The sequence below is a fragment of the Salmo salar genome, chromosome ssa17 (assembly GCF_905237065.1).
Source record: "Salmo salar chromosome ssa17, Ssal_v3.1, whole genome shotgun sequence".
Classification (NCBI taxonomy): Eukaryota; Metazoa; Chordata; class Actinopteri; order Salmoniformes; family Salmonidae; genus Salmo; species Salmo salar.
Window position 1 is genome coordinate 29596570 of NC_059458.1, and position 27556 is coordinate 29624125.

Sequence of the window (27556 nt, forward strand, 5' to 3'; positions counted from 1 at the left end):
TCCTATAATTAATCTGTGTGTTTGTCCTGTGTGGGTTATACTCCTATAATTAACCTGTGTGTTTGTCCTGTGTGGGATATACTCCTATAATTAACCTGTGTGTTTGTCCTGTGTGTGATATACTCCTATAATTAATCTGTGTGTTTGTCCTGTGTGTGATATACTCCTATAATTAATCTGTGTGTTTGTCCTGTGTGTGATATACTCCTATAATTAACCTGTGTGTTTGTCCTGTGTGGGTTATACTCCTATAATTAACCTGTGTGTTTGTCCTGTGTGGGATATACTCCTATAATTAACCTGTGTGTTTGTCCTGTGTGTGATATACTCCTATAATTAATCTGTGTGTTTGTCCTGTGTGTGATATACTCCTATAATTAATCTGTGTGTTTGTCCTGTGTGTGATATACTCCTATAATTAACCTGTGTGTTTGTCCTGTGTGGGATATACTCCTATAATTAACCTGTGTGTATGTCCTGTGTGTGATATACTCCTATAATTAACCTGTGTGTTTGTCCTGTGTGTGATATACTCCTATAATTAACCTGTGTGTTTGTCCTGTGTGGGATATACTCCTATAATTAACCTGTGTGTTTGTCCTGTGTGTGATATACTCCTATAATTAACCTGTGTGTTTGTCCTGTGTGGGATATACTCCTATAATTAACCTGTGTGTTTGTCCTGTGTGTGATATACTCCTATAATTAACCTGTGTGTTTGTCCTGTGTGTGATATACTCCTATAATTAACCTGTGTGTTTGTCCTGTGTGGGTTATACTCCTATAATTAACCTGTGTGTTTGTCCTGTGTGGGCTATACTCCTATAATTAACCTGTGTGTTTGTGGGAGGAATGGTTGGTGCCACTATAGGTGCTTGGACCTGTCCTGGCATGATTCTTCCTTTCATAGATTTGGCCTCATTGCCTAGTTACCTAGATTTCCAAACTAAATATACTGGTGTTCTGAGGTTCTTCTGATCAGAACTGAAGATAAAGTCCTGTACAAATAAAATGACAAATCAATAAGAAATGAAAAACTGTTGGTTACATGTCCTATCTCAGGTTGAGTTACACTGTGTTGAGTTAAGAGTTATTGTTGGGAGCAGAAGACTGCTGTCTGGAGCCCAGTGAGGGATGGATAGAATCTACTCTGTTACGTGCATGTGAATGTAGGTGTGTGTACATGCTTGCTTGTACATGCGTTCGTATGCACCAGAGGAGGCGGGTGGGAGGAAGTAAAGGAGGACAGGCTCATTGCAATGGCTGGAATGGAGTGAATGGAACCGAGTTAAACATATGAAACACCTGGAAACCACCTGTTTGACTCCGTTCCATCAATTCCAATCCAGCCCGTCCTCCTATAGCTCCTCCCACCAGCCTCCTCTGGTGTACACGTATGTGTGTCTATCTGTGAAAGGACGACCCTATGGGCTGCGCTGGTTCGTCGCTGTCTCTCTGTGTCCCCTGCTGCCCTCATTGTCCAAGGCTCTTTTGTTTTCTGTTTCTGATGGCATCTCTCAGGCCTCTTGTCATTAGGAGACTAGATGAGCGCCTGATTGCTCTGCGGGCCACTGGACAATCACAAAGAGGGCTTTGCAGCTCGCAACAGTTGAGCCATTGTGGACACGGCCCCTGGACTAATTGGCATTGACAATTAAGCATGTTGGAATACAAGGTCTGTTTTCTCAGCAGAGGAAGGAGGGAAAATGGGCTGAGTCAGACAGTTCAGTACATGCAGCACAGTATACACACAAGAAGACACAAAACACACACACATTCAATACACACACACACACAGGCAAAACACACACACAGGCAAAACACAGACACACACACACACACACACACACACACACACACACACACACACACACACACACACACACACACACACACACACACACACACACACACACACACACACACACACACACACACACAGAGGCAAAACACACACACAGGCAAAACACACACACACATTCAAAACACACACATGCACACACACATATACACACACACACACACACACTCAGAGGCAAAACACACACACACACATTCAAAACACACACACACATTCAAAACACACACATGCACACACGCATACACACGCATACACACACACACACACACACACACACACACACACACACACACACACACACACACACACACACACACACACACACACACACACACACACACACACACACACACACACACACACACACACACGCAAAACACACACACAGAGGCATTGTGGAAAACGGAAATAGGTCAAATCAATGTACTGTTCACTGAGGGGAAACTCAGAGCACACCCATATTATACAGGACAGTATGCACACACACACACACACACACACACACACACACACACACACACACACACACACACACACACACACACACACACACACACACACACACACACACACACACACACACACACACACACACACACACACACACACACACACACACACACACACACACACACACACACACACATATCATACAGGACAGTATGCACACACACACACACACACACACACACACACACATACACACACACACACACACCCACACACACACACACACACATACACACACTCACACACACATTTTCATTGTTGAAAAATCTATGTACTGTTCAGTGAGGTGAAATCCCACAACAGGCGACAGTGAAGACTGGAGTGCTGTGAGCATAGGTAAAACCAGTATTTATCTCAACCTGCAGTAAGGTAGACCTGTATGATCAAAGTGTGGTAGCTGTCTGACATCATGACGTGACAGCTGTAGGTGATTGAGGGACAGTGTCAGTGTTCACATGGAACAGAACTACAGTAAACATGAGTATGGATTCAGTTAAAACATTCACACACAGCCATCCATTGTGTTCAAGTCTGCTTGGAACATGGTGATATCATTTAGCAAAGAGGTTCAAAGGTGGAACTTGAGGTCTAACAAGCGAGCAACAATGCCTTCATGCCATTCTGACTGATTTATGGGTACTGTACAGTGTATAGCCCATGGTGGCAACCCAAATGATTCCCTATATAGTGCACTAGTTTTGACCAGGGCCCATAGGGCTCTGGTCAAAAGTAGTTCACTGTGTAGGGAGTAGGGTGCTATTTGGGATGCAGACAAGTCTACTCTGCAGCCAATGCCAGCGTTGGTGTGATTAGTGGACTATTTATTTATGTCTCTAGGGTGTGTCTGACGCAAGTACTGTATGCTATTACTCATTCAACAAATCCACATCCTGGACATCAGCTGATAGAATAGAATAGAATAGGACTTTATTAGTCTTCTACTTCTTGTCTCCAGACCACAGAGGCAGGAGACGGTACCTCAGAAAGCTCCAGGGCACAGCGGCAGGAGACGGTACCTCAGAAAGCTCCAGGGCACAGCGACAGGAGACGGTACCTCAGAAAGCTCCAGGGAGGCGGTACCTCAGAAAGCTCCAGGGCAGGAGACGGTACCTCAGAAAGCCCCAGGGCAGGAGACGGTACCTCAGAAAGCCCCAGGGCACAGCGGCAGGAGACGGTACCTCAGAAAGCTCCAGGGAGGCGGTACCTCAGAAAGCTCCAGACCACAGCGGCAGGAGACGGTACCTCAGAAAGCTCCAGGGCAGGAGACGGTACCTCAGAAAGCTCCAGAGCACAGCGGCAGGAGATGGTACCTCAGAAAGCTCCAGACCACAGTGGCAGGAGATGGTACCTCAGAAAGCTCCAGGGCAGGAGACGGTACCTCAGAAAGCTCCAGGGCACATGGGCAGGAGGCGGTACCTCAGAAAGCTCCAGACCACAGCTGCAGGAGACGGTACCTCAGAAAGCTCCAGGGCAGGAGACGGTACCTCAGAAAGCTCTAGAGCACAGCGGCAGGAGATGGTACCTCAGAAAGCTCCAGACCACAGTGGCAGGAGATGGTACCTCAGAAAGCTCCAGGGCAGGAGACGGTACCTCAGAAAGCTCCAGGGCACAGTGGCAGGAGATGGTACCTCAGAAAGCTCCAGACCACAGCGGCAGGAGATGGTACCTCAGAAAGCTCCAGGGCAGGAGGCGGTACCTCAAAAAGCTCCAGACCACAGCGGCAGGAGACGGTACCTCAGAAAGCTCCAGGGCAGGAGACGGTACCTCAGAAAGCTCCAGAGCACAGCGGCAGGAGATGGTACCTCAGAAAGCTCCAGACCACAGTGGCAGGAGATGGTACCTCAGAAAGCTCCAGGGCAGGAGACGGTACCTCAGCAAGCTCCAGGGCACAGCGGCAGGAGGCGGTACCTCAGAAAGCTCCAGGGCACAGCGGCAGGAGGCGGTACCTCAGAAAGCTCCAGAGCACAGCGGCAGGAGGCGGAACCTCAGAAAGCTCCAGACCACAGCGGCAGGAGACGGTACCTCAGAAAGCTCCAGGGCACAGCGGCAAAAGACGGTACCTAAGAAAGCTCCAGACCACAGCGGCAGGAGACGGTACCTCAGAAAGCTCCAGGAGACAGCGGCAGGAGACGGTACCTCAGAAAGCTCCAGGGCAGGAGCCGGTACCTCAGAAAGCTCCAGGGCAGGAGACGGTACCTCAGAAAGCTCCAGGGCACAGCGGCAGGAGACGGTACCTCAGAAAGCTCCAGGGCAGGAGACGGTACCTCAGAAAGCTCCAGGGCACAGCGGCAAAAGACGGTACCTCAGAAAGCTCCAGACCACAGCGGCAGGAGACGGTACCTAAGAAAGCTCCAGGGCACAGCGGCAGGAGACGGAACCTCAGAAAGCTGAGCGGGCACAGCGACAGGAGACAGTACCTCAGAAAGCTCCAGGGCAGGAGACGGTACCTCAGAAAGCTCCAGGGCACAGCGGCAGGAGACGGTACCTCAGAAAGCTCCAGGGCACAGCGGCAGGAGACGGTACCTCAGAAAGCTCCGGGGCACAGCGGCAGGAGACGGTACCTCAGAAAGCTCCAGGGCACAGCGGCAGGAGATGGTACCTCAGAAAGCTCCAGACCACAGCGGCAGGAGATGGTACCTCAGAAAGCTCCAGGGCAGGAGACGGTACCTCAGAAAGCTCCAGGGCACAGCGGCAGGAGGCGGTACCTCAGAAAGCTCCAGGGCACAGCGGCAGGAGGCGGTACCTCAGAAAGCTCCAGACCACAGCGGCAGGAGACGGTACCTCAGAAAGCTCCAGGGCACAGCGGCAGGAGATGGTACCTCAGAAAGCTCCAGACCACAGCGGCAGGAGATGGTACCTCAGAAAGCTCCAGGGCAGGAGACGGTACCTCAGAAAGCTCCAGGGCACAGCGGCAGGAGGCGGTACCTCAGAAAGCTCCAGGGCACAGCGGCAGGAGGCGGTACCTCAGAAAGCTCCAGGGCACAGCGGCAGGAGACGGTTCCTCAGAAAGCTCCAGAGCACAGCGGCAGGAGGCGGTACCTCAGAAAGCTCCAGGGTACAGCGGCAGGAGGCGGTACCTCAGAAAGCTCCAGGGCAGGAGACGGTACCTCAGAAAGCTCCAGGGCACAGCGGCAGGAGACGGTACCTCAGAAAGCCCCAGGGCACAGCGGCAGGAGAGGGTACCTCAGAAAGCTCCAGGGCACAGCGGCAGGAGAGGGTACCTCACAAAGCTCCAGGGCAGGAGACGGTACCTCAGAAAGCACCAGGACACAGCGGCAGGAGACGGTACCTCAGAAAGCTGAGCGGGCACAGCGACAGGAGACGGTACCTCAGAAAGCTCCAGGGCAGGAGACGGTACCTCAGAAAGCTCCAGGGCACAGCGGCAGGAGACGGTACCTCAGAAAGCTCCAGGGCACAGCGGCAGGAGACGGTACCTCAGAAAGCTCCAGGGCACAGCGGCAGGAGACGGAACCTCAGAAAGCTCCAGGGCACAGCGGCAGGAGACGGTACCTCAGAAAGCTCCAGGGCACAGCGGCAGGAGACGGTACCTCAGAAAGCTCCAGGGCACAGCGGCAGGAGGCGGTACCTCAGAAAGCTCCAGAGCACAGCGGCAGGAGGCGGTACCTCAGAAAGCTCCAGACCACAGCGGCAGGAGACGGTACCTCAGAAAGCTACAGGGCAGGAGACGGTACCTCAGAAAGCTCCAGGGCACAGTGGCAGGAGATGGTACCTCAGAAAGCTCCAGAGCACAGCGGCAGGAGATGGTTCCTCAGAAAGCTCCAGACCACAGTGGCAGGAGATGGTACCTCAGAAAGCTCCAGGGCAGGAGACGGTACCTCAGAAAGCTCCAGGGCACAGTGGCAGGAGATGGTACCTCAGAAAGCTCCAGACCACAGCGGCAGGAGATGGTACCTCAGAAAGCTCCAGGGCAGGAAGCGGTACCTCAGAAAGCTCCAGACCACAGCGGCAGGAGACGGTACCTCAGAAAGCTCCAGGGCACAGCGGCAGGAGATGGTACCTCAGAAAGCTCCAGGGCAGGAGACGGTACCTCAGAAAGCTCCAGGGCACAGCGGCAGGAGGCGGTACCTCAGAAAGCTCCAGGGCACAGCGGCAGGACGCGGTACCTCAGAAAGCTCCAGGGCACAGCGGCAGGAGACGGTACCTCAGAAAGCTCCAGAGCACAGCGGCAGGAGGCGGTACCTCAGAAAGCTCCAGGGCACAGCGGCAAGAGGCGGTACCTCAGAAAGCTCCAGGGCAGGAGACGGTACCTCAGAAAGCTCCAGGGAGGCGGTACCTCAGAAAGCTCCAGACCACAGCGGCAGGAGACGGTACCTCAGAAAGCTCCAGGGCAGGAGACGGTACCTCAGAAAGCTCCAGAGCACAGCGGCAGGAGATGGTACCTCAGAAAGCTCCAGACCACAGTGGCAGGAGATGGTACCTCAGAAAGCTCCAGGGCAGGAGACGGTACCTCAGAAAGCTCCAGGGCACAGCGGCAGGAGGCGGTACCTCAGAAAGCTCCAGGGCACAGCGGCAGGAGGCGGTACCTCAGAAAGCTCCAGAGCACAGCGGCAGGAGGCGGTACCTCAGAAAGCTCCAGACCACAGCGGCAGGAGACGGTACCTCAGAAAGCTCCAGACCACAGCGGCAGGAGATTGTACCTCAGAAAGCTCCAGGGCAGGAGACGGTACCTCAGAAAGCTCCAGGGCACAGTGGCAGGAGACGGAACCTCAGAAAGCTCCAGGGCACAGCGGCAGGAGGCGGTACCTCAGAAAGCTCCAGGGCACAGCGGCAGGAGACGGTACCTCAGAAAGCTCCAGAGCACAGCGGCAGGAGGCGGTACCTCAGAAAGCTCCAGGGCACAGCGGCAGGAGGCGGTACCTCAGAAAGCTCCAGGGCAGGAGATGGTACCTCAGAAAGCTCCAGTGCACAGCGGCAGGAGACTGTACCTCAGAAAGCTCCAGGGCACAGCGGCAGGAGATGGTACCTCAGAAAGCTCCAGGGCAGGAGACGGTACCTCAGAAAGCTCCAGGGCACAGCGGCAGGAGGCGGTACCTCAGAAAGCTCCAGACCACAGCGGCAGGAGACGGTACCTCAGAAAGCTCCAGGGCACAGCGTCAAAAGACGGTACCTCAGAAAGCTCCAGACCACAGCGGCAGGAGATGGTACCTCAGAAAGCTCCAGGGCAGGAGACGGTACCTCAGAAAGCTCCAGGGCACAGCGGCAGGAGGCGGTACCTCAGAAAGCTCCAGACCACAGCGGCAGGAGATGGTACCTCAGAAAGCTCCAGGGCAGGAGACGGTACCTCAGAAAGCTCCAGGGCACAGTGGCAGGAGATGGTACCTCAGAAAGCTCCAGACCACAGCGGCAGGAGATGGTACCTCAGAAAGCTCCAGGGCAGGAGGCGGTACCTCAGAAAGCTCCAGACCACAGCGGCAGGAGACGGTACCTCAGAAAGCTCCAGGGCACAGCGGCAGGAGATGGTACCTCAGAAAGCTCCAGACCACAGCGGCAGGAGATGGTACCTCAGAAAGCTCCAGGGCAGGAGACGGTACCTCAGAAAGCTCCAGGGCACAGCGGCAGGAGGCGGTACCTCAGAAAGCTCCAGGGCACAGCGGCAGGAGGCGGTACCTCAGAAAGCTCCAGACCACAGCGGCAGGAGACGGTACCTCAGAAAGCTCCAGGGCAGGAGACGGTACCTCAGAAAGCTCCAGGGCACAGCGGCAAAAGACGGTACCTCAGAAAGCTCCAGGGCACAGCGGCAGGAGGTGGTACCTCAGAAAGCTCCAGGGCAGGAGACGGTACCTCAGAAAGCTCCAGGGCACAGCGGCAGGAGGCGGTACCTCAGAAAGCTCCAGACCACAGCGGCAAAAGACGGTACCTCAGAAAGCTCCAGGGCACAGCGGCAGGAGGTGGTACCTCAGAAAGCTCCAGGGCAGGAGACGGTACCTCAGAAAGCTCCAGGGCACAGCGGCAGGAGACGGTACCTCAGAAAGCTCCAGGGCAGGAGACGGTACCTCAGAAAGCTCCAGGGCAGGAGACAGTACCTCAGAAAGCTCCAGGGCAGGAGACGGTACCTCAGAAAGCTCCAGAGCACAGCGGCAGGAGACGGTACCTCAGAAAACAGCAACCTTCTGGTTGACATTTTACCTATAACTTGTTATTGCACGGTCCAGGACTCTCTGAAAAGGTCCTTGCACTCCCTTCCCATGGAACTTACTGTGTAAGATGCAGCTCTTTCTCTCTCTCTCTCCCTCGCTATCTCTCTCTTTCCACACACACACACACACACACACACACACACACACACACACACACACACACACACACACACACACACACACACACATACACAGTATTTGTGTAGACAAAAGGACAGACCACTTCCTCCATCCCCATTCCCCTCCAATCCTGTTCCATACCTTACCTTCAGTTCCACTTCCTCCATTCCCATTCCCCTCCAATCCTGTTCCATACCTTACCTTCAGTACCACTTCCTCCATTCCCATTCCCCTCCAATCATGTTCCATACCTTACCTTCAGTACCACTTCCTCCATTCCCATTCCCCTCCAATCATGTTCCATACCTTACCTTCAGTACCACTTCCTCCATCCCCATTCCCCTCCAATCCTGTTCCATACCTTACCTTCAGTACCACTTCCTCCATCCCCATTCCCCTCCAATCCTGTTCCATACCTTACCTTCAGTACCACTTCCTCCATCCATATTCCCCTCCAATCCTGTTCCATACCTTACCTTCAGTACCACTTCCTCCATCCCCATTCCCCTCCAATCCTGTTCCATACATTACCTTCAGTTCCACTTCCTCCATCCCCATTCCCCTCCAATCCAACCTTAGTCTAAGCATTGTTTGTTGGAGGGCTGGGCCCCTTCAAGTGGTTTCTCCTTTCTTCTCTCTTCTCTTTTATCAAGCCTCCATGAATAAGAACCCTTTGAATTCATCTTTGATGAGGCCTTAAAATCCGGCATCCCATTATTTATGTAAAAGGTTCCACATCACATGCATGTTTGTATGTGTACAGGGACATCCATTAGACGCCAAGGCATCAGGAACATTAAACAATAGTGTTGTACAAATGGTTTGATCAGCTGCATAGATTCACCACTGAAATGTTTGCTATTGATAACATCTGAAAAGGCTTATATTTCTTTGAACTTGAACATACATGCACACTCATACAAACAGACACACACACACATACAAAACGCTGTGTTTTTGGTGTTGCAAATGTGTGTTTCTAATTTGTTCTCCCAATGCTTCTAATGATGTGATTAGATGTTGACAGAGAGGCGAACGGTCACCAGTTTCCCAAAGCTTCAGCTTGAGTAGAGAACAGCAACAACCCCTACAGCCTCTCTCCCCTCAGTAAGGGGACTCACCTGGCCTGCCTGATGCTGGGATCAGAGGAGGAGAGGAGGACAGGAGGAGGACAGGGGGAGGAGGACAGGGGGAGTAGGTGAGGAGGAGAGGAGGAAGCCAGGGGGAGGAGGAGAGGAGGAGGGGAGGAGGAGAGGAAGAGGAGAGGAGGGGGACAGGGAGAGGAGGAGAGGAGGAGGAGAGGAGGAGGAGAGGACAGGGGGAGGAGGAGAGGAGGAGAGGAGGAGGACAGGGGGATGAGGAGGAGGAGGAGGATAGGGGAGGAGGAGAGGAGGAGGACAGGGAAAGGCCCTCTTTGTTTTGTTGTTGTTGTACTAATTTGACATTTTACAAATTCCTGTGTCATCAAGTTCCTCAAGTGTGGTAATTAAGAGCAGCAGGTCACTCCTGAATGAGTCCTAAATGCAAACATGGTCACTGCCAATCAGCTGCAAGCAGGGGCTGGAGGGGCTGGGTGGGGGCTGTGGTAGACACACAGGATTCTCCCTCTTTCTCCCTCTCTCGTTCCCTGGGGAATTGTTATCGAGAGAGAGAGAGAGAGAGAGAGAGAGAGAGAGAGAGAGAGAGAGAGAGAGAGAGAGAGAGAGAGAGAAAGAGATGATATGACAGGACAGGATGAGAGAGAGAGAGAGAGAGAGAGAGAGAGAGAGAGAGAGAGAGAGAGAGAGAGAGAGAGAGAGAGAGAGAGAGAGAGAGAGAGAGAGAGAGAAAGAGATGATATGACAGGACAGGATGAGAGAGAGAAAGAGAGAGAGAGAGAGAGAGAGAGAGAGAGAGAGAAAGAAAGAAAGAGATGATATGACAGGACAGGATGAGAGAGAGAGAGGACATGAGAGAGAGAGAGGACATGAGAGAGAGAGAGGCTAGCATTTTTCAACAGTGAATGTTTTTTCTGTGGTCTCACTGACCACCAAGAGAAACATTAGACCCCCCTGGTTTCTGCTTGAGAAGACAAACACACAACTAAACAGTAGCAATACAATAACCATCTCCCCCCCTCCCCTCCCCCTCCCCGCCCCTCCCCCGCCCCTCCCCCGCCACTCTCATTGTCTTGGTGTGTTTAAGAAAAGCTGTCTCTAATGAGGGGCTAATAGGTGGGATTCGGCCCCAATTCAGTTCCTCTCCGGGGGTATTGTTGGTATTGTAACGGCTGCCTGGGCTCCAGCTGTAGAGCCTGTAGAGGACATGCATGTGAATGGGTATGACATGCAGATCTATTGGGCTGAAACAAGGTTCTTTTGTATTGACAGTCAATGACAATCAAGAGGTTGAGAGGGATGTTGGTGGGTTGGGTAGTGTACACTGAGGTTGCTTAGGAAGGTAAATGTGTTGTTAAAAGAAGTAACGGGATGAAGTGGGACACTGGGACATATAATAAGATGGGAAATTGGACACTGTGTTCCCTACCTTAGTCCCCTACCTTTTACTAACCTTATTATCATTTCTTACTCCCTCTTCCCAGGCCTTCTTCTCTCTCTCCCTCTCTGTCTCTCTCTCTCTGTCTCTCTCGCTCTGCTACCCCTAGTCTTTCATTCTGCCCATCTCCGCTGTCTACATTAGTGTTGTTTGTAGGCTGGCTAGTCTTTCATTCTGCCCATCTCCACTGTCTACATTAGTGTTGTTTGTAGGCTGGCTAGTCTTTCATTCTGCCCATCTCCACTGTCTACATTAGTGTTGTTTGTAGGCTGGCTAGTCTTTCATTCTGCCCATCTCCACTGTCTACATTAGTGTTGTTTGTAGGCTGGCTAGTCTTTCATTCTGCCCATCTCCACTGTCTACATTAGTGTTGTTTGTAGGCTGGCTAGTCTTTCATTCTGCCCATCTCCACTGTCTACATTAGTGTTGTTTTTAGGCTGGCTAGTCTTTCATTCTGCCCATCTCCACTATCTACATTAGTGTTGTTTGTAGGCTGGCTAGTCTTTCATCTGTCCAGTGTTTTTATGTTCTGTGCTCTTCAGCACAAAGGCTCCTCTACCTCACCTCTGGGTTGGTTTTGATAAGTACACCAATTGTAAAGGGGTCTCCATAGAAACAGGTGCAGGAGCCTCCTCTGTTCCTGACTGAAGGCACACACACACACACACACACACACACACACACACACACACACACACACACACACACACACACACACACACACACACACACACACACACACACACACACACACACACACACACACACACACACACACACACACACACACACACACACACACACACACATGCATGAGTTACAAGACAATGCAAGCAAACCATAAACACACACACACACAGTCATACACACACGAGTTACAAGACAATGCAAGCCAACCGCATACACACACACATGCACACGCACACGCACACACACAGTCACACACACGAGTAACAGACAATACAAGCCAACCACACACACCTGAGTAACAGACAATACAAGCCAACCACACACACATGAGTAACAGACAATACAAGCCAACCACACACATGAGTAACAGACAATACAAGCCAACCAAACACACACACATGAGTAACAGACAATACAAGCCAACCACACACACATGAGTAACAGACAATACAAGCCAACCACACACACATGAGTAACAGACAATACAAGCCAACCACACACACATGAGTAACAGACAATACAAGCCAACCACACACACATGAGTAACAGACAATACAAGCCAACCACACACTCCTTGGGATTTGTAAGGATGTGCTGGATGTTTATTGTATCAGTGTAACACATCTGTTCATATGTTGAAAGAGTATAAGTTATCTACTAGTAAGTCAATTAACACACAGACATATTTCAGAGGGCCAGTTTGCAGTTACATTGTATTTTGCATAACTAAATACTGTAATAGTTACATATATACACATATTGTCACGTATTGTCTCATGTAGTCCTTTCTCTTGCTTTTTAAATCGTCTGTGTTTCCATTTCTTGATGCGGGGCAGACTTCCACAACAGACCTTATCTTATCACGTCTAGTTTCCGCTGTCAATGCCCTGTGACGGCTATGGATCTGACTATGAACAAACAGCTCCACTGTGTGGTATTACGGTGCACACGCAGCACACTGGTCAATAATCTACCAGTCCAAAACTGTCAGTTGTTGGCTATTTAGAATGATCAGAAAGAACTGCTCCCAGAGGCGGCCCTGTAGTCAGCTGCTCCTCTTGTTCCAACCCAGTTAGAATTCATCATATTCAACTAATCAACTTTAAACACTTGTTCTGTTGAATCATATCTGTTAGTGCACTTCACTTTTGTATGAAGAAAGACTAGTGTTAGTGTGTTAACTAGTGTTAGTTGAATTCGTTGTCTATCAGGTTTTATACAGCTCGTTTCATCAAACTGTGAATCACTGAGTCACCTCCTCAATGAATATTCCCTCGCGTTTTGTGTCCTCTCTCCTCGCACCCTTCTCAAAACGCATCGGAGAAGGTCTGGAGGGAGGGAACCCCTCCCCCTATACGCTCAAGCAGGAGGCGGGGAGCTGGAATGCGAGGAATTGAGGTAAAATGAGTTGAGTCATTTGACTATGCTGTCCATTTACAGTTTTATTCTGCCGCCAGTTGAATAATTGATGTATAGTTTATCTTCACCACTAGATGGCAGGCTTACCGTTCTCCTTATTCCCCATCAGTTGTCGACACCTCCAGTAGCAGACAGACAGACAGTTAGACAGACACAGACAGACAGTTAGACAGACACAGTCTTAGATTTATTTTATAGCAAATGATCTACAAAATATACATTTTAAACATGCTACTATTAACTAGCATGATCTGATATAAGTAAAGTGTAACAAATATAGTACACTGCAACAACAATAAGGGTTCTTTGCAGTTCTTTATAGAACCTTTTTGAGAGCCATACATGAAGCGGGATATTGAACCCTTCCGCTTTATACAGGCGTTTGGAACAATTCATTCTATCAGGAAATACACAGCACATGGACTCGATCTGGACTCTATGTAGATGTAAATAGAGCCAGTGCTTGATAAAGTGCTATCGAGACCTATGGTCTTTCAAACAACAGTCACTAGAGGGCGCTCCACTCCATCTAATAAATAATAAGATGACGAAATGCAGACATCACACGCTGTGAACATTCAGTTGTCTGGAAATGATTTATGCTCGTGGAAAAACAATCGGATAAGCCTTCAAAGCCTTTCATTGTATATGATTGTATATGGATTGACTGTAATTTGCTCTGGAAAGAAAAGTGAATCGACTTTCTCCAAAGTCACATATGTTTTGATGGAGAACTGCACTACCCATTGGTCTTATCCTCATACCTGAGAAAGAGGACATGATATGAGAGGACAGGACAAGAGAGAGAGAGAGAGAGAGAGAGAGAGAGAGAGAGAGAGAGAGAGAGAGAGAGAGAGAGAGAGAGAGAGAGAGAGAGAGAGAGAGAAAAAAGCCTCCCTAGGCTAGGTATGTAACATTGAGGAGCAGAGCGCAGCAGAGCGCAGCAGAGCGTAGCAGAGCGCAGCAGAGCGCAGCAGCACTTACACTGCGATGCGCACGTTGCAGCCGTTAACATTCCTCGTGTGTTCCAGTTCACAAATGTTGTCAAAGCATTGCCTACCATTCATCTTCTGGCAACCACCCACAACAATCGGATTTTACTTTCCTTCTTCTCTTTGTTTTCGACCATTTGAGTGGTCAACCCCACGGTCTAAAAGTGGAGCCCCGAGGATCTCGTATCGGCGCGCTCCTACAGGGGCTCGGAGGCGCGCCCGGGGCTTCCAGATTTTTGCCCGGTTTCGTCGCAGCGGAGACCGATGCCTCGAATCGCAGAGACCGGAGAGGGTCTCAACGGTCTAGGACGCCAGCGACGAGGGGTCGCCTGGCGCCACAGAACACCTTCCTAGACACAATTGCAAACCGTTTTGATGGGACCCGTAAGTAACCACTCCACGTGCGCCTTTTTAGCCAGGTGACGCGCATACCCACAAAACGCTATGCGCGTAAAGTCTAGGAAATGTTTTCAATCACATTTTATTGTAAAAAAAATTAAATAAGAATATGCAACCCTTATGTAGCATTATATTATAAGAACGTGTCTCAAGGACCTGAGGTGTTCTGATGCGTTGATGTTTATCTAGGACAGGGCTCTCCTTAATTCACATATTTAGACGTTTTTCGATGTTCATGTGCAGCCGGGAGGCTGTGTGTGTGTTTGTGTTTGTCTTAAAGAGATACAACAGAATAAGAGAGGGAGAGAGTGAGTGTGAGAGAGTAAGACAGAGAGACTCAGAGACCTGTCAGTGTGGTCCTAGGACAACAATCTGTCCCTCAACATCTGTAAGACCAAGGAGCTGATCGTAGACTACAAGAGAAAGAGGGGAGAGCACACCCCCATCCACATTGACAAAGCCTGGAGCGGGTCGAGAGCTTCAAGTTCCTTGGCGTACACATCACTAAGAACGTAACATGGTCCACTCACACCCGCACAGTCGTGAAGAGGGCACGACAGCTCCTCATCCTCCTCAGGAGGATGAAAAGATTTGGCATGGGCTCTCAGATCCTCAAAAAGTTCTACAGCTGCACCTTCAAGAGCATCTTGACTGGCTGCATCACCGCTTGGTATGGCAAATCCACCGCCCTCAGCCGCAAAGTGCTACAGTGGGTGGTGTGGACAGCCCAGTACATCCCTGGGGCCGAGCTCCCTGCCATCCAGGACCTCTATATATTCTTTATGTCATCTCCCTCTCTCGCTCTCATGCTTCCAACTCCTGGATGATGCAGCATTGTAATATCAAGCATAATGATCTCTTCCGTTGACATCAAATCAGAATGGCTGTCTATAAGCACAGCACAGTCTCTTCCTCTCCTCTCTTCCTGTGATACCTTACTGTTGGTGGCTCCTGGATTGACAGATCTCTAGGTGTTGGTGTTCAAGTCCAAGGTAAATGAGATGGATACCACAGAAATAATCTGTGATAATCCATTCATGTGCAGAGATAGGAATGGATTATAGCAGATTATCTTGTAGCACCCTGTCCATCTCATTGAGTATGGACATGTCTAGGATCACCTGTTGTCATGGTTACTGAGGTGGGGTAGTCATTGAGTATGGATGAGATGAGATGGGAACCACAGCTGTGCAGCAACTTTAGATATTACCAGGCTCACCTCTTGTCATTGTAGCTGAGGTGGGGTAGTCATTGTTTTTATCCCCATCAGGGATTAAAAGCATTACATTTTTGGCCATTTCCCTCCCTCCCTCCCTCCCTCCCTCCCTCCCTCCCTCCCTCCCTCCCTCCATTATACACATTCTTCACAGTAAGTACCCCAGTCCTACAGATCCTATTTCTGTAAAGGACTCAATCATCTCCTGCAGAGTGAATTGTTCTCCTGTAGAGCCCATAAAGCCTTCTAATCAAACAACTAAATTACCCATAGAAATATTCAAGAGGGCGTATCTCCATCAAGCGCAAGGCAGAGCCACTCAAATCCCCCTACCACCCTTGACTCAAACAGAAACTGCATTTATATGTAATTGATGTCTTGACTTCATTCATGCATGAATTAACACAGTTCTGTTTGTTGCCTTTGGCCCCTGATGCCCTTAATTTAAGCCAAGCTATGTGATTTGTTAGGTTTGCTCTTTCGTTCCCCCTGTCATACTCAGCCAGAGACCTGGCTTGGGGCAGAAACACACCCTCATCGCCCTTACCATCACAAAGACTCAGTCAAAGTCTTGCAAGTAATCCAGAGAAAAATATCATTCAACTTTTATGCAAAGTACAAAGGAGGTCTCTTTGATGATCTTTATCCCAAATAGCATTTGAAACTCGTCCCGTCTCTCTCTCTCTCTCTCTCTCTCTCTCTCTCTCTCTCTCTCTCTCTCTCTCTCTCTCTCAGACAGTAACTTTGTCCTGGGTAACGCCCAGGTGCAGTCACTCTACCCCATCGTCTACTGCTCGGACGGCTTTTGCGAGCTGACCGGCTTCGCCCGCGGTGAGCTGATGCAAAAGAGCTGCAGGTGTCACTTCCTGTACGGCTCGGACACCAGCGAGAGCCTAACCACTCAGATCCAAAAGGCTCTGGACGAGCGGCAGGAATTTAAGACTGAGTGCATCCTGTACAAGAAGGGGGGTAAGGAAGGGAACCATCTTGGTTCTAGTTGACAGAGATTAGTCAGTGGTCTGGTAAGGCTTCCTCCACAGGTCCCTCAAGGGGTTTCTATGGCTCTTTCTCAAATGCATCTCTTCCCCTTCATCATAATCTTTAGTCTAGTTTTCACTTGGTCAGTTCTTTCAGATAATTGCAGATGAAGGAGAGGACAGATGATCAAGGCCATTGAGACAGAGCCTATATGTTTTCCTTATCTCTGACCTGTGGTTGTCTGTGTGTCTGTCTGTATCTCAGGAGACCAGTTCTGGTGTCTGCTGGACATAGTGCCCATCAAGAATGAGAAGGGAGAGGTGGTGCTGTTCCTGGTCTCCCACAAGGACATCACAGAGACCAAGAAGGACCAGCAGAACCAGGGGGACCATGGACAAGACTCAGAAACTGGTGAGGGAGGGAGGGAGGGAGGGGGATGACTGATTACCTGATGAACAACCTGATGAACAATGAATAAACTAGTTACAGTACATCAAAAGGATCTTGTCTCCCTCCACCCCCACCCCTTGGCCTGACTGTCCCCAGACGAGGAGACAGGTCTGGAGGTGCACAAGATCACCCGTCCACCAGGCTTTGACAACAACCGCCGGCGTAGCCGGGCCGTACTCTACCAGTTGTCTGGCCACTTGCAGAAACAGGACAAGAGCAAGCTCAAGATCAACAACGTGAGTACACTGTAACACATGGATGGACATTAACAGAAAAAATCTTTGCAGTTAGCTACTGAAATTATATATTACATTATAGGACTGTAAAGAGTGATGCATTATGGGGGTTCTGTTAGAGCTCTGCGTTGCACGACACGCCCCATATCACCCAGTTAGCAACATGTTTGCCCAATACATCTCACGTCATCCTATCAACACTCTTATATTCTCCAATACAGCCCATATCTCATCCTATCATCACTCTTATATTGTCCAATACAGCCCATATCTCATCCTATCATCACTCTTATATTGTCCAATACATCCCATATCTCATCCTATCATCACGCTTATATTCTCCAATACAGCCCATATCTCATCCTATCAACACTCTGATATTGTCCAATACAGCTGATATTCTGTAAGGGGTGCGTACTGGCGGCAGAGAAGTCAGATGCAGGAGAGCAAAAACTGTGTTTCCAACGGTGCAGTTTAATAATAAAAACCCACCGGAAAACAGAACAATCAATAAATGGGTAGAAAACCGGACGTACACCAGACATAACGTGCACAAGCACTTACAAAAAACAGTACCGGACAAGGACATGGGGGGAACAGAGGGTTAAATACACAACATGTAATTGATGGAATTGAAACCAGGTGTGTGGGAAGACAAGACAAAACAAATGGAAAATGAAAGGTGGATCGGCGATGGCTAGAAGACCGGTGACGTCGACCGTCGAGATTTACCAGGAGATTTATCGCGCAATCGCCCCGTCGATGGGGTGGTAATTGAGTCGCCTTCTTTTTGGAGAAGGCGAGAGCCAAATCGTCATATTCAGGGGGAATGTGCACGGTGGAGACCTGGTCTGGACTTTCCACCGTAGTAGCACCGACGGAAACCCCTAAACACCTCCCTGAGCACTGTCGCGACCACCCCGTGGGAGCCCTCTGTGGCCAAGAAACAGTGGGGTTATGACAAGCTAACCAGGGTAGGCCTAGCACCACGGGAAACGCAGGAGAGTCAATCAGGAAGAGACTAATTCTCTCCTTGTGACCCCCCCTGCGTCACCATGGCCAGAGGAGCGGTGGCCTCCCTGATCAACCCTGACCCTAATGGTCGACTATCTAAGGCGTGAACGGGGAAAGGCACAGCCACGGGAACAATGGGGATCCCTAAACTAAGGGCGAACAATCTATATATAAAATTCCCAACCGCGCCGGAATCGACGAGTGCCTTATGCTGGGAATGTGGGGAAAACTCAGAAAAAGTGACATACACAAACATATGTGCGACAGGGGGCTCTGGGTGAGAATGGTGCCGGCTCACCTGGGGTGACGCCAGTGCGCCCTGCCTGCTGCCTTGATACCCAGAGGAACCAACCTGGCACCGACTGGCAGTGTGACCTCTGCGGCCACAGATGGTGCACGAGCTGGAACCCCCTCCGGTCTCCCTGTGCACTGCCCCTCCCAGCTCCATGGGTATCGGAGAGGGGGTGCGAGGGGATGGAACTAACAGACCCCGATCTGAACGTCCGCGGGCAGCCAGCAGGTTATCCAGCCGGATGGACAGGTCCACCAGCTGGTCGAACGTGAGGGTGGTGTCTCTGCAGGCCAACTCCTGACGGACATCCTCGCGCAGACTGCAGCGATAATGGTCGATCAGGGCCCTGTCGTTCCATCCCGCGCCGGCAGCCAGGGTCCGAAACTCCAGGGCAAACTCCTGGGCGCTCCTCGTCCCCTGCCTCAGATGGAATAGGCGTTCACCCGCTGCTCTACCCTCTGGCGGGTGGTCGAAGACAGCCCGGAAGCGGCGGGTGAACTCCTCAAACTGGTCCAACGCCGCATCTCCCTCTATCCACACGGCGTTGGCCCACTCCAGGGCTTTCCCGGTAAGGCACGAGACGAGGGCGAACACCCTCTCCCGGCCCGAAAGAGCCAAGTGGATGGTTGCCAGGTACAAGTCCAGCTGCAAGAGGAACCCCTGGCAGTTCGCAGCCGTCCCATTGTATTCCTGGGGAAGGGAGAGACAAATCCCACTGGGACCAGGAGAAGGAGGGGCGCTTAGTGGAGACCCCAGCTGTGCTGGTGGAGGCGCTGGGAGAACTCCCTGTCTCTCCCAGCGGTCCATTGTCTGGACAACGCGGTCCATGGCGGTGCCAAGATGGTGGAGCATTGCTGTGTGCTCCCGGACGTAGTCGTCCACCCCTATACCCGGGGTACCTGCTCCTGCTGACTCCATAAGTTTGGTCCGGTATTCTGTAAGGGGTGCGTACTGGCGGCAGAGAAATCAGACGCAGGAGAGCAAAAACTGTGTTTCCAACGACGCAGTTTAATAATAAAAACCCACCAGAAAACAGAACAATCAATAAATGGGTAGAAAACCTGACGTACACCAGACATAACGTGCACAAGCACTTACAAAAAACAATACCGGACAAGGACATGGGGGAACAGAGGGTTAAATACACAACATGTAATTGATGGAATTGAAACCAGGTGTGTGGGAAGACAAGACAAAACAAATGGAAAATGAAAGGTGGATCGGCGATGGCTAGAAGACCGGTGATGTTGACCGCCGAGAGTCGCCCGAACAACTAGAGGGACCAACCTCGGAGGAAGTCGTGACAATCTCATCCTATCAACACTCTTATATTGTCCAATACAGCCCATATCTCAACCTATCAACACTCTTATATTCTCCAATACAGCCCATATCTCAACCTATCAACACTCTTATATTGTCCAATACAGCCCATATCGCATCCTATCAACACTCTTATATTCTCCAATACAGCCCATATCTCATCCTATCAACACTCTTATATTGTCCAATACAGCCCATATCTCAACCTATCAACACACCTATATTCTCCAATACAGCCCATATAAGCACCTATAAACATCAAACCAACACTCCTATGGCTAATCACTTCCTCAACATTTCAATAGCGAAGGTGCATAAAGATGTAGGAATTCAGACAATGACGTCATTGTTTTTAGCACTACCCACAGAGTTTTTAAACTACGGCGCCCCATATGGTTCAATATGCCAGTAAATCAGCACAATTGACTTTTTCGTTTTTTTCCAAACTGCCATCGTCTTGGAGCTAGAATGGGGATCATAATAACCCTTTTGTTAGTAGCCGTGGTTCACGATCTGTTTGTGCTGTATTGCACAAGACAGCATCAATGGCTCTGGGATCAGGCTTGTTCATAAGGATAAACCCTTTATCAGTTATGGACCTACTTAATTACATAGGCCCATCCCTCCGTTGGGAGCCGAGGTCATCAGGGCTTCTTTCCATCTCACTCTGTTCTGGGCCGTCTTCTCCAGATCCTTCCATCCTATACCGGTTCTTTTTGTTCTGGGCCGTCTTCTCCAGATCCTTCCATCCTATACCGGTTCTTTCTGTTCATGGCAGTCTTCTCCAGATCCTTCCATCCTATAACGGTTCTTTTTGTTCTGGGCCGTCTTCTCCAGATCCTTCCATCCTATACCGGTTCTTTCTGTTCTGGGCCGTCTTCTCCAGATCCTTCCATCCTATACCGGTTATTTTTGTTCTGGGCAGTCTTCTCCAGCTCCTTCCATCCTATCCCGGTTATTTTTGTTCTGGGCCGTCTTCTCCGGATCCTTCCATCCCTTATCGGTTCTTTCTGTTCTTGGCAGTCTTCTCCAGATCCTTCCATCCTATACCGGTTCTTTTTGTATCTGTCTCAAAATCCCACATGGACTTTATTCATTCAGTATATCATTTTTATTTACCTCTATGATAATGTCTTGGTGTTTGCCTTCATGTTGTTAAGATGTGTCATTTCTTTCTCCAGAGTATGTTTGGGGCGACCACCAACCCTATCCCTGAGTACAAGGTGGCTGCCACCCCAAAGTCTCGCTTCATCCTGCTACACTACGGGACCTTCAAGGCGGGCTGGGATTGGCTGATCCTCCTGGCCACTTTCTATGTGGCCATCACCGTGCCCTATAATGTTTGCTTCACCGTGGTGGAGGGGCGGGACGAGGGGGGCGGCTCCGGGGCTCGCAACCCCCCCAGTTACAGCGACATCTTGGTGGAGATTCTGTTCATTATTGGTAAGAGTGAAAAACCCCTCTCACCCCCACCCCAGAATGTTACCCCACCCCATCCCAGAATGTTCCCCCCCACCCACCCCACCCCAGAATGTTACCCCACCCACACCCCAGAATGTTACCCCACCCACACCCCAGAATGTTACCCCACCCCATCCCAGAATGTTCCCCCCACCCACCCCACCCCAGAATGTTACCCCACCCACACCCCAGAATGTTACCCCACCCACACCCCAGAATGTTACCCCACCCCATCCCAGAATGTTCCCCCCCACCCACCCCACCCCAGAATGTTACCCCACCCACACCCCAGAATGTTACCCCACCCACACCCCAGAATGTTACCCCACCCACACCCCAGAATGTTCCCCCCCACCCACCCCACCCCAGAATGTTACCCCACCCACACCCCAGAATGTTACCCCTCCCCTACCCCACCCCAGAATGTTACCCCACCCCTCCCACACCCCAGAATGTTACCCCTCCCACACCCCAGAATGTTACCCCACCTGTAACGGAGCAATGATTAGCCTGAAGACTTCCGTTAGCTCCCAGAGCTAACGCCTGGAAGCTAACGTGGCCCTGGAGACATGGGTTCATCCCCTCAGTCGGTCACACACCCGTTGATTTAATAAACAATTGCATCATTCACGTTGCGATCATCATAACAGCCAATATTAATCCACATCCCAGGCACTTCCTCATCTATTTAACACCCAGCCAATCGTTTGAGGAGATCAATGAGCACTTCTGTATTTGATTAAACAGACTGATTACATTTCCACCTCTTGTTTAAAGACTGTTAACTGTGAGGGATTATGGTTATAATAACTAAGATAAATACCAAAAGGCTTCCTCTGTTACCCAGCAGGCACAACTGGTTGCAATGTCACATCATGGTTAAATTGTATACTGATTGTTTACATTCTTTTTGATGTCCTGTTTAGGGTTGCAAAATTCAGTAAAATTTCCCAAAATTCCCAGATCTTCCAGTAGTCCTGGTTGAAGGATTCCGGATTTCCTGCTTATTCCTTTCCCTGTCCAGGAATCTTCCAGCCGGGATTTCTGGAAAGCTGTGAATTTTGGGAGTTACCAGAATTTTGCAACCCTAGTCCCTTTAAAAAACAGTAAAGTAGGTTTTCAACAGTGGAGGCTGCTGAGGGGAGAACGGCTCATAATAATGGCTGGAATGGAGTCAGTGGAATGGTATCAACTACATAGAAACCACGTCTTTGATATGTTTGATACCATTCCATTAACTCTGTTCCAGCCATTATTATGAGCCGTCCTCCCCTCAGCAGCCTCCACTGGTTTTCTAATGGTTGTAATCTCATTTATCTGACAAGATAACAGCCATAATTCTACGTCTTTCCCAGACATATTGATGTTGAGATGAAAATAAATGTCTTAACCTGGTTGTAATCTGACATCTCTACAACCGATTTATGAACAGGAACAACGTCATTATGACGTCCCATGCCAAATGTTGCTTGCTGGGTTGAATGATGATTGAGCGATCCTTTTTAACTGCTGTCTGTGTGTCCTCTGTTGTGGTTTTATTGGGTATTTATTGGTGTTCTATGTGTTGGCTGGTCCAATCAAATGTCCCCTTTGTCCTATTCTATCTCACCATGTGTTTTCTGTGACAGACATTGCACTTAACTTCCGCACCACCTATGTGAGTACAACGGGTCAGGTGGTTTATGAAGCCCGCTCTATCTTTGTACACTACGCCACCTCCTGGCTGTTTGTTGACCTGATCGCCGCCCTGCCCTTTGACCTGCTCTACGCCTTCAATATCAGCGTGGTGGGTGTGCAGCACGTTCACACAACGCAGGCATGCACAGACATATGTGAAGACACATACATACACAAGCACACATACTTTACACACACACATACATACAGTACCAGTCAAAAGTTTGGACACACCTACTTATTCAAGGGTTTTTCTTTATTTTAACTATTTTCTACATTATAGAATAATAGTGAAGACATCAAAACTATGAAATAACACATATGACATCATGTAGTAACCAAAAAAGTGTTAAACACATTAAAATATTTGTTGAGATTATTCAAAGTAGCCACCCTTTTGACTTGATGACAGCTTTGCACACTCTGCATTTTCTCAACCAGCTTCATGAGGAATGCTTTTCCAACAGTCTTGAAGGAGTTCCCACATATGCTGAGCACTTGTTGGCTGCTTTTCCTTCACTCTGTGGTCCAACTCATCCCAAACCATCTCAATTGGGTTGAGATTGGGTGATTGTGGAGGCCAGGTCATCTGATGCAGCATCAAATAGCCCTTACACAGCCTGAAGGTGTGTTTTGGGTCATTCTCCTGTTGAAAAACAAATGATAGTCCGACTAAGCGCAAACCAGATGGGATGGCATATTGCTGCAGAATGCTGTGGTAGCCATGCTGGTTAAGTGTGCCTTGAATTCTAAATAAATCACAGACAGTGTCACCAGCAAAGCACCCCCACACCATCACACCTCCTCGTCCAAGCTTCACAGTGGGAAATGCACATGCGGAGATCATCCATTCACCTACACTGCGTCTCAAAAAGACACGGCGGATTGAACCAAAATTCTCAAATTTGGACTCATGAGACCAAAGGACAGATTTCCATTGGTCTAATGTTCATTGCTCGTGTTTCTTGGCCCAAGCAAGTCTCTTCTTATTATTGGTGTCCTTTAGTAGTGGTTTCTTTGCAGCAATTTGACCATGAAGGCCCGATTCACGCAGTCTCCTCTGAACAGTTGATGTTGAGATGTGTCTGTTACTTGAACTCTGTGAAGAATTTATTTGGGCTACAATCTGAGGTGCTAATGAAACTTATCCTCTGCAGCAGAGGGAACTCTGGGTCTTCCTTTCCTGTGGCGGTCCTCATGAGAGCTAGTTTCATCATAGCGCTTGATGGTTTTTGCAACATCACTTGAAGAAACTTTAAAAGTTTTTGACATTTTCCGCATTGACTGACCTTCATGTCTTAAAGTAATGACAGACTGTCATTTCACTTTGCTTATTTGAGCTGTTCTTGCCATAATATGGACTTGGTCTTTTACCCAATAGGGCTATCTTCTGTATACCCCCCTACCTTGTCACAAAACAACTGATTTGCTCAAACGCATTAAGAAGGAAAGAAATTCCACAAATGAACTTTTAAGAAGACACACCAATTAATAGAAATGCATTCCAGGTGACTACCTCATGAAGCTGGTTGAGAGAATGCAAAGCTGTCATCAAGGCAAAGGGTGGCTATTTGAAGAATCTCAAATCTAAAATATATTTTGATTTGTTTTACCCTTTTTGGTTACTACATGATTCCATATGTGCTATTTCATAGTTTTGATGTCTTCACTATTATTCTACAATGTAGAAAATTGTAAAAATAAAGAAAAACACTTGAATGAGTAGGTATGTCCAAACTTTTGACTGGTACTGTACTTAGAAACACACACACAGAATGGTGACTGATCACTTTGTTCTTTGGCCAAAGGGCTTCATAGAGACATGGGGGTGCAGCCAGCCAGGGACTGGGGTGTGTCTGTCTGTGTGTGAGTATAGGTCATGTTTGTGTGAGACGTATTGAGCCGTCAGTCATACCGAGTCTCCCCAGGCTTTAATGGTGTCCAGTGATGTATCAATACCAGCCTCCTGCTGTCTCATCGATCCCCGAACCAAGAACATTTCTCAGAACAACACCTCAAAGGCATCACTCAACTGTCAAACTTTCCAACTTTCAAGAACACACACACACCTATGCACACACACACACATCACACACACTCTGTCAATACCAATGACCATTGACCTCTGCTTTCATGTCCCCTCCCTCCCCTCCTCTTCCCCTGTGCAGTACTTTGGGGTCCACCTGCTGAAGACAGTGCGGTTACTCCGTCTCCTGAGGCTGCTCCAGAAGCTGGAGCGTTACTCTGAGTACAGCGCCGTGGTTCTCACCCTGCTCATGTCTACTTTCGCCCTGCTGGCCCACTGGATGGCCTGCGTCTGGTACTTCATCGGACGCAAGGAGATCGAGAGCAACAGCCTGAGCTCCTGGGATAATGGTGAGTAAACCTGGCATCAAAATAAACACACACACACATGCACGCACACACTAAATCCCTATTAAATGCTATTTTATTTAGTTATGAGTTCAATGATAATGAAGAGCTATTGGGACATTGGATAGTTAGTAACTTCCCACACATGTAAAGACACAGTGACTCCTTGATGGTAACTCCACACATGTAAAGACACAGTGACTCCTTGATGGTAACTCCACACATGTAAAGACACAGTGACTCCTTGATGGTAACTCCACAAATGTAAAGACACCGTGACTCCTTGATGGTAACTCCACACATGTAAAGACACAGTGACTCCTTGATGGTAACTCCACACATGTAAAGACACAGTGACTCCTTGATGGTAACTCCACACATGTAAAGACACAGTGACTCCTTGATGGTAACTCCACACATGTAAAGACACCGTGACTCCTTGATGGTAACTCCACACATGTAAAGACACAGTGACTCCTTGATGGTAACTCCACACATGTAAAGACACCGTGACTCCTTGATGGTAACTCCACACATGTAAAGACACAGTGACTCCTTGATGGTAACTCCACACATGTAAAGACACAGTGACTCCTTGATGGTAACTCCACACATGTAAAGACACCGTGACTCCTTGATGGTAACTCCACACATGTAAAGACACAGTGACTCCTTGATGGTAACTTCCCACACATGTAAAGACACAGTGACTCCTTGATGGTAACTACAGCAGTGTTGAGCTGTTTCTCCAGCCCTGATTCCAGAATGACAATATCCAACCACAAGACTTTGGATAGCTGTTTTCTATTTTCTACAGTTATATATTAGCATCACGTAGCCAGCAACATGACCTTGTAACAAACAATGATCAGTTTGTGCTCTTCCATACATATCACTCCATCCTACTCTCCCTTTCTATTCTCTTGTCCTTGGAACTGTTTCTCTCTCATTCAATATTGACTTGTCCTCTGTCTGTCAGTTAGCTGGTCCTCTGTCTGTCAGTTAGCTGGTCCTCTGTCTCTCCGTTAGCTGGTCCTCTGTCTGTCAGTTAGCTGGTCCTCTGTCTGTCAGTTAGCTGGTCCTCTGTCTGTAAGTTAGCTGGTCCTCTGTCTCTCCATTAGCTGGTCCTCTGTCTGTCAGTTAGCTGGTCCTCTGTCTGTCAGTTAGCTGGTCCTCTGTCTGTCAGTTAGCTGGTCCTCTGTCTGTAAGTTAGCTGGTCCTCTGTCTCTCCATTAGCTGGTCCTCTGTCTGTCAGTTAGCTGGTCCTCTGTCTGTCAGTTAGCTGGTCCTCTGTCTGTAAGTTAGCTGGTCCTCTGTCTCTCCGTTAGCTGGTCCTCTGTCTGTCAGTTAGCTGGTCCTCTGTCTGTCAGTTAGCTGGTCCTCTGTCTGTCAGTTAGCTGGTCCTCTGTCTGTAAGTTAGCTGGTCCTCTGTCTCTCCATTAGCTGGTCCTCTGTCTGTCAGTTAGCTGGTCCTCTGTCTGTCAGTTAGCTGGTCCTCTGTCTCTCCATTAGCTGGTCCTCTGTCTCTCCATTAGCTAGTCCTCTGTCTGTCAGTTAGCTGGTCCTCTGTCTGTCAGTTAGCTGGTCCTCTGTCTGTCAGTTAGCTGGTCCTCTGTCTGTCAGTTAGCTGGTCCTCTGTCTGTCAGTTAGCTGGTCCTCTGTCTCTCCATTAGCTGGTCCTCTGTTTCTCCATTAGCTGGTCCTCTGTCTGTCAGTTAGCTGGTCCTCTGTCTGTCAGTTAGCTGGTCCTCTGTCTGTCAGTTAGCTGGTCCTCTGTCTGTCAGTTAGCTGGTCCTCTGTCTGTCAGTTAGCTGGTCCTCTGTCTGTCAGTTAGCTGGTCCTCTGTCTGTCA

At 49.3% G+C, this 27556-nt stretch overlaps 1 protein-coding gene across 1 annotated transcript in view; it reads left to right on the forward strand.

Annotated features, from left to right (window-relative positions):
- The first annotated feature begins 14312 nt into the window (after positions 1-14312).
- LOC106593457 (potassium voltage-gated channel subfamily H member 3) overlaps positions 14313-27556 on the forward strand; it is a 126221-nt gene continuing 112977 nt past the window's right edge. The window contains exons 1-7 of the mRNA XM_045699350.1: positions 14313-14669; positions 16636-16869; positions 17143-17289; positions 17425-17564; positions 21375-21636; positions 23283-23440; positions 25500-25707. Of these exons, the coding sequence (XP_045555306.1) occupies positions 16740-16869; positions 17143-17289; positions 17425-17564; positions 21375-21636; positions 23283-23440; positions 25500-25707 (1045 nt within the window). The 5' untranslated portion in view covers positions 14313-14669; positions 16636-16739. The remainder of the gene's footprint in view (positions 14670-16635; positions 16870-17142; positions 17290-17424; positions 17565-21374; positions 21637-23282; positions 23441-25499; positions 25708-27556) is intronic.